Here is an 8179-nt window from a genome sequence, read left to right on the forward strand (position 1 = left end):
GTGTTAAGCAGGAAATGTGGTGTCAACTACTATTGAACTACAAAAGCTCAAAGACAATATAATGTATGGGTATATTTATTTTTTTATATATTATTGTTTTATATATTATTTTCTTCATTTTGTACTTCTTTGTAAAAAAACATTTTCATTCTCCTTCTTCTTGATAATTTGCTTTTTCGCAATGAAAACCGGTTAGAAGAAATCTTTATTAAAATATGCTTCCAGTTCAGCATTCTGGCTTTTTTCCATTTTCCTATTATTTCTCCACGTGCGGTTAACACAACCCCACTATTTACTGACTTATATATATATATATATATATATATATACATGTACTCTTTACTCTTTTACTTGTTTCAGTCATTTGACTGCGGCCATGCTGGAGCACTCCTTTTAGTTGAGAAAATCAACTTTTCCGAAAATCTGCTCATCCATTAGATTGCCCATGGGCAGTTATTTGTGGTTTAAAAGTTGAAACAGAGCGAGTGTTCTTGTTTGCATTTTGTTTAGACGTTCATTTGCTCTACATGTGTAGATAAATTCAAAGGATTTTTATTCCCAATAATGGAGTCAAAAGAAAAATATCAAAACATGTTCGACTATCATATACCATTAGTGAAAAATTGATTGCTATTAAACACATTCTAACAATTTACCTGCTGTGTCAAGAGACTTAGCTATTGATAGAAAACGATTGAGAGAATGGTGCACAAAAGAAACTTGAGTTAATCAATATGCCAGACGAGAGTAGGCACAGATCAATTGGTGGGGGTAGAGGACCAGCACATAGAGATCTAGAGACTGAACTCTTACAGTGGATTGTTGTTCAGCATGCAAACAATATAATTTTGAATTATCGCCATTTATGGGAATATACTTTTGAATTTGTAAAAAGGTTTAGAATTGAAATAAACAGCTTTAGATGTTCTGATAAATGGATTTTCTATTTCATGAAAAGGAATAAACTGACTGTGAGAAAGATTACACATGTTGGTCAAGCGGACAATAAAACACTTGGAGAAAAGGCACAAATCGCCAGTGACTATCATCATCATCGTTTAACGTCCGCTTTCCATGCTAGCATGGGTTGGACGATTTGACAGAGGACTGGTGAAACCAGATGGCTACACCAGGCTCCAATCTGATCTGGCAGAGTTTCTTCAGCTGGATGCCCTTCCTAACGCCAACCACTCAGAGAGTGTAGTGGGTGCTTTTACGTGTCACCCGCACGGAGGCCAGTCAGGCGGTACTGGCCCAGTATTAGCAGCAGATAAGGATACTGACCAGATCTATAATGTGAATGAAACACTTGTATACATTGACAACTTTGCTCGCCACTGTGGTGCTACCAAAGCTCGTTTTACTGCTGTGTTGTGTGTTAATGCTGCTGGAAAGGTGTTGAAAACAATGATTATCCTTAAAGGGTTGAAAAACGTGCCTAAAATCAAGGTCCCAAAGACTATTTACTTAACAGTCTCCAACAAGGGATCAATCACATATGAACTCATGCTGCTGTGTGCTGACAAAGTGTTTGGGTAGAGCTATTCCATGCTCAAAATTTAGTGCTATTCATGGATGAATGTTCAGTGCACAAGAAAACAGAACTCCTAGAAGTGTTCAAACGTAGGAATACAACTCTCAAACTTATACCTCCTAACACAACATCTTACTTTCAACCGTTAGACGTATCAATTATTGATCCTTGAGGTAAATGTGCCAGATGCACATAATGACAAAATTGAAGAAGAAAATGAGATACAAGTAAGTGAAATTAGCTCTGATGTGAATTATGGCCAAGCAACAAATGAAGAAATTCATGATATTTAACTTGAAACTATTCGGTTATTATTCTACCATAAATGCCCAAGGACATCATTTGTTCATATGAAGCTTCTATTCAGGTTTTCAACAGTTTAATTTTCAATATTTCCTAATAGATCCATTGTTAACTTCAGAATATTTTTTAATAAGCTACTTCTTTTAAGCCTACTTCAGTTTCTTTATGTCTATATATCTGATAACTGAAACGATGGAAGTTCAATGGAATTGTATAAAATAAATATGGTTTTTGAGAATATCCTTGATTTTCTTAGGTGAAATATTTTACTTCCATATAACCGACCATGGGCGCCTATTATAGGTAGGCAGTTGTTTAAGCCAAAAAATAGTTTTGTAAAATGGAATTTTCCATTTAACAGCCCTGGACAGATTTTCAGAAAACCCCGAAAGACATGGAATTTTGTAGGAGGGGACTAGTCAATATAATTGACCCCAGTGATCAACTGGTGCTTATTTTATTGACCCTGAGAGGATGAACAGGTAAAGTTAACCTCGGCAGAATTTGAACTCAGATCATAAAGACGGACAAAATGCAGTTAAGTATTTTGCCCAGCTTGCTAACTAACGATGATAATAATAATAATAATAATAATAATAATAATAATAATCCTTTCTACTGTAGACACAAGGACTGAAATTTTAGGGAAGGGAACTAATCAATTACACCGACCCCAGTGCTCGACCTTGTAAGGATGAATGGCAAAGTTGACATTGACAGAATTTGAAACTCAGAACATAAAGACAGACAAAATGCTGCTTAGGCATTTTGCTTGATGTGCTAATGATTCTGCCAGCACACTGCTTAAATAATAATAATATTAATAATGATAACAATAATAATAATCTTTTCTACTACAGCCACAATACCTGGAATTTGGGCGGAGAGGGGGAGAGTCAATTACATCAATCTCCAGTGCTTAACTGGTACTTATGAAATAGCTCTCACCTGGAGTTAAACAAGAACAACAATTAGAAGTCTATTTACCTGTACATCAAGAGCAAGTCTGCAGAGGTCAACAATTATATCACTACTACCAAGCTCAACTAGTATCAGAGCCATGGTGCAGTAAAGGGCCTCAAAGTTCTCCACATGGTTTGAGTTCATTTCAATATTTTCATAGAGGTGATGATAAAAATGGTTGCCATTCTGGAAATATAAAACAGTGAGAGATGCTATATAGAACCGATGGAGTACGCAGGACACAGACTCTCTCTCACTCACTCACACATAATCATCATCTGTTAATGTCAGTTTTCCTTGCTGGTATGGGTTGGACACATGCATTGGACACGGGTTGAACACATGCACTGTAAATGGTGAAAACACTAAGGAAGTCATAGAGGGCTGAGAGAGAGTAAATGTGAGTTTCTCATGCACACACACACTCATTTTGAGTAAAAATAGTGATAACATTAAGAGTATTATATAGAGCTGAGTGAATGGACGATACCCACCTCTCTCTCTCTCTCTCTCTCCAACATACGCACACACATTCAATGTAAGTAAACTTCATAATCATAATGGAAGCACATGGCTTAGTGGTTAAGGTGTTGAACTCAGGATCGTAAGATTGTGGTTTCAATTCTTGGATTGGGCAATGCATTGTTCTTGAGAAGAACACTTCATTCCACATTACCCCAGTCCACTAAGCAGGCATTCCTAAGACAGGTATTCCTGCGACAGACTAGCTTCCTATCTAGCTGGGAATACATGCACCACAGGAACCAGCCTGATGAGTTTATATGACTTGAGAAGGCGTTTTATCTTTTCTGGGATCACATGGCTAAGTGGTTAAGGTGCTGGACTCGTGATCATAAGATTGTGGTTTCGATTCCTGAACCGGGCAAAGCGTTGTGTTCTTCAGCAAAACACATCATTTTGTCATTCCAGTCCACTCTCAGCTGGCAAAAATGAGTAATCCTGCAACAGACCAGCATCCCATCCAGCGGGGAATATGTACACCACAGAATCTGGGTAACTGACCCTATGAGTCTATGCGAGTCAGGAAGGAGTTTTTTTTGTTTTTTTTTTAAATTCACAATCTCCTCTGTCACACTTACCTTCTTCATAAACATGATATCTTGACGTGGGGTGGTTTCAATGGTCAGCTCAGAGAGATCCTTCAACATACTGGACAAATGAAATATTAAAAAATAAAAAAATATAAAAAAAAAAAAACATTATTCTAGAAAGAAATTTTTTTTGGATGAAAAACAATGGCTCGAATCTTGTATATTTAACCCTTTAGCATTTAAACCAGCCAAATCCAGTCAAAATAATCAACCTGCTTTATCTTCAAAAACTGGCTAGATCTGGCCTCTCACACTTACCCTACAATATTATTCTAAAAACAAGCAAGCATATCATTGAAATCTCAAAGCTACAAAGTAATGCATGACTAATTCATGTCAGTGTGAATAAAAAAGCCTTACACCTGACTGAGAAATCAGAGTGGTGAAAGGTTAAGCAACACATTCACTTGAAAGAATGGAAAGAATTTGTCTTGCAAGAAGCAGGAGCTGTTCTTGATGGCTTCAGTGTCATCTAGATGTCATTGCTTATAGGTGACCTTAAGAAAAGCTTCTTGCATGCCCCAGTTTCACGCGGGGGGGGGGGCGTGCCAGTGCCACACAGGTGGCACTTGTACTGTTTCTTAGGGTCACCCTAATACTGACATACACTGGTTGACCGTACAGCCAAATGAACCTTCATAGACGAGAGGTGTACACAGCCATAGGATGTTGCCCCCCCCCCCACACACACACACTGCTCAACTCCCTAAAAGCTGTGTGGGATTGTGATGGTTGATGTGAAAGAGTTGAGAAACCCTGAACAACCTCACTTGTAAAGTGTGATCTGAGGGAGATTTAACTGCTATTTCTAAAGGTAATATGAAACAGCAAAAGCTCCCGGTTTGGTTTGAGTACAAGCAGTGTTTGGCAGCAGTAGTAGTAATAGTGATGACAGCAGTGTTGGTAATAATATTAATCATAGTGGTGGTGTATGGGACTATATTCGGAGTAGCAGCAGCAGTGGTAGTAGCAGTAGCAGCAGCAGTGGTAGTGATAGTAGTAGTGCCAGCAGCAGAAGCAGTAGTGTTGAAGGAAGGAATGAATAAAGGTAGATGGACAAGAAGGATACTCACCAGACGTTTTTCAGCTTCTGAGTGTTTCCATGGCGATCAATGAGGGTGTGGAGGATGTCTTGCACAATGAGGCGCAAAGCAGGCTCCTCAACCTGTGACATCCTCAACAAGGGGATGAGGAATTCTGGTGGGAAAGCATTCATCATGACAACCGTTTGGTATTTGGTCGCCACCTGAAATAAGCAGAAATAATGCTTTATCGCGATTGCTGTTGATTTAGACCAGGGGTTGGTTCTCAACTGGGGTCCATATAAAATTTCTGTGGTCCACAGATGCAATATAGTAAACGGGGGTCTACAGTAAATTTTCAGGGGTCATGAACAAATTTTGCTCAGACCAGGTGTGCAATAAATTGATTACACCTGCACAACACACAAAATAATTAAGCAATTTTTATATGATTCCTAATAATACTCTTTTTTTCTTTCTTTCTTTTACTCTCTTTTACTTGTTTCAGTCATGTGACAATGTTGCTAATGACAATATAACAGCAACAACGATGGTGAAGATGACAGGTGATGGAGGGGATGATGATAGCAATCAGTGTGGTGGTGGTGGTGGTGATGAGAATGATGATGATGATGATGATGATGATGATAAGCAGGATGTATTACTAACTTACTTTTAATAGAGTCTTCAATAACATGTTCTGTAGTTGAATATCTATTGGCGGAGTCCTGAAAACAGAAAGAAAACATAACCTAAGAGGTAGTTTATACCAAATAAAGAGGATAGAACATAAACTATACAGGGTAAAGAGCCCCTTCGGTGATGAATGACCATCGATGGGATTGCACTTAGAAAGTCCCCTCCCCCAAGGCACAAGTCTGAGAAAAATTGTTTATGGAAGACCAGCAGTCACCCATGCATACCAGCCTCCCCTCTCCATGCCACCAATGCTATCCAAGGGAAAGGCAAAGGGGCCAATACAGCTTGGCACCAGTGACATCACAACTCATTTCTACAGGTGAGCAAACTGGAGCAATGTGAAATAAAGTGTCTTGCTCAAGAACACAGCACATAGCCTAGCCCGGTCAGGGAATTGAACTCACAACCTCATGATTGTAAGCCTAATGCTCTAACCACTGAGCCATGCACCTTCAGAGAGAACATAACATAAGGGATACTTTATACCAAATAAAGAAGACATAGCATAAACTATATAACAGAGTCTAATCATTCACCACTGGAACCCATTAAGTCCATTCACCATTCTTTTATCTCATGAAATTCTACTTTGAAGTAAAAGATTCTGTCTTTGCATCTTTTGCAGAATAAAGGCTGTAACCCAGAGATTGTGTAGTGCTGATACTGTTGATCCAACCACAGAACACAATGACACCTTTTTTAAAGTCTAGCCCTTACTCTATCGATCTCTTATGCCAAACTGCAAAGCTATGGTGATATAAACAAACCAACACTAGATATCAAGCAATGAGCAGGGACAAATATAAACACACACACACACACACACACACACACACACACACATGTATGTCCATGTGTGTGTGTGTGACAGGCTTTTAGTTTCCATCTACCAGACCCACTCATAAAGCTTTGGTTGGCCCAGGACTATTGGAAAAGACACTTGCTCAAGGTGCCATGCATTGGAACTGAACCAGGAACCATGTGGTTGAGAAGAAAACTTGCTATTGCACAACCACACCTGCACCTATGCAAACTTCTTAAAAATTAAACAATTAGGAAATGATCTCCATAAATTGAGATCAATAAAAATTTACATGGGAAATACAATGGGAAAGGAGTTTTATATCTCTTGTAAGTACAGAGATAATTCTGGATGTGCTTCAGTATAATCAGGCCTTTTAAGTGAAGCATAGACAAACATTCAACTGTCATGCCAAAGATCAACACAAAGGTGAATATATTACTTGTATGATAAGGTGATTTGGTGGAGGCGCAATGGCCCAGTGGTTAGGGCAGTGGACTCGCGGTCATAGGATCGCGGTTTTGATTCCCAGACCGGGCGTTGTGAGTGTTTATTGAGCGAAAACACCTAAAAGCTCCACGAGGCTCTGGCAGGGGATGGTGGTGAACCCTGCTGTACTCTTCTACCACGACTTTCTCTCACTCTAACTTCCTGTTTCTGTTGTGCCTATAATTTAAAGGGTCAGCCTTGTCACACTCTGTGTCACGCTGAATATCCCCGAGAACTACGTTAAGGGTACACGTGTCTGTGGAGTGCTCAGCCACTTGCACGGAACCCTCGACGTCGTAAGCGGCAGAGTGCCAACAACAACAACAAGGTGATTTAAATTAATGACACTAGAAAATTTCCCAGGGGTGCTATCTGCAAGAAAAATATATAGTTATGTGCGATAAGAGATATAAAGAGAGATTCACTTACCCATAGTCTTCATGATTGGTTTTCTGAGGTAATTTTCCCAATACAAACATCATGGTATCAATCTTTTGGTAATCAGGCAGGTTGTTGGCAAACTCACCTGCAACAAGAGTGCCAACATTCCGTTTTAAACCATACTGTGATCTCCACTATTAGACTCTTTCTATAACTCTCTGTCTCTCATTCACTGGTCATCTCTCTCTCTCCCTCTCTCACCCTCTGTATGTGTATACACACACACACACACACACATACATACACATTTGTTTTTTTACTTGTTTCAGTCATTTGACTGCGGCCATGCCGGAGCACCATCTTACAAAGTTTTTCAGTCAAAGAAATCAACCCTGGAACTTATTCTATCAGTCTCTTTTGCCGAACCGATAAGTTACGGGAACAAGCACAGACACAAAGACACATACACATACAGACATACGGGTTTCTTTTAGCTTCTGTCTACCAAATCCACCTCCAAGGCTTTAATTAGGCCAGAATTTTATATATATATATATATGTTCATCCTCTAATTCCTTATGTACTTTGTACTTCTATATGTAAACCATGTTGGCAAAATAACATAGTCTGCCATGGACACCTGTGCTTTGGTTCTTTCTTTCTTTTTCTTTTCTTCCTCCCTTTGTCACTTTTGCTATGAATTAAATTAATGAATTCAACGGGATACACCGTCTGCAAGTAGTTGGGTTCAGCATATTATCCTCCATTTTCTAATTGTTACACAAATTTTGGGTAAAACCTCCACTTTTACCCGCTCCCATTGATTGCACCTAGTATAGCACTAGCGGAGCAATAATTGGGTACCCTCCCAGCA

The 8179-nt window shown here is 39.1% G+C and overlaps 1 protein-coding gene across 4 annotated transcripts in view; it reads right to left on the reverse strand.

The window, feature by feature from the left end:
* Positions 1–8179, reverse strand: part of LOC106869930 (protein EFR3 homolog A) — a 77992-nt gene that overhangs the window by 20231 nt on the left and 49582 nt on the right. For all 4 annotated transcript variants that reach the window (XM_052976065.1, XM_052976064.1, XM_052976062.1 and 1 more), the window contains 5 exons: positions 7354–7450; positions 5608–5662; positions 4986–5158; positions 3901–3970; positions 2825–2986 (listed from right to left, as the gene is read on the reverse strand). In XM_052976065.1, coding sequence (XP_052832025.1) covers positions 2825–2986; positions 3901–3970; positions 4986–5158; positions 5608–5662; positions 7354–7450 — 557 coding nt within the window. The remainder of the gene's footprint in view (positions 1–2824; positions 2987–3900; positions 3971–4985; positions 5159–5607; positions 5663–7353; positions 7451–8179) is intronic.

Source organism: Octopus bimaculoides, chromosome 23, assembly GCF_001194135.2.
Source record: "Octopus bimaculoides isolate UCB-OBI-ISO-001 chromosome 23, ASM119413v2, whole genome shotgun sequence".
In the NCBI taxonomy this organism is placed as follows: domain Eukaryota; kingdom Metazoa; phylum Mollusca; class Cephalopoda; order Octopoda; family Octopodidae; genus Octopus; species Octopus bimaculoides.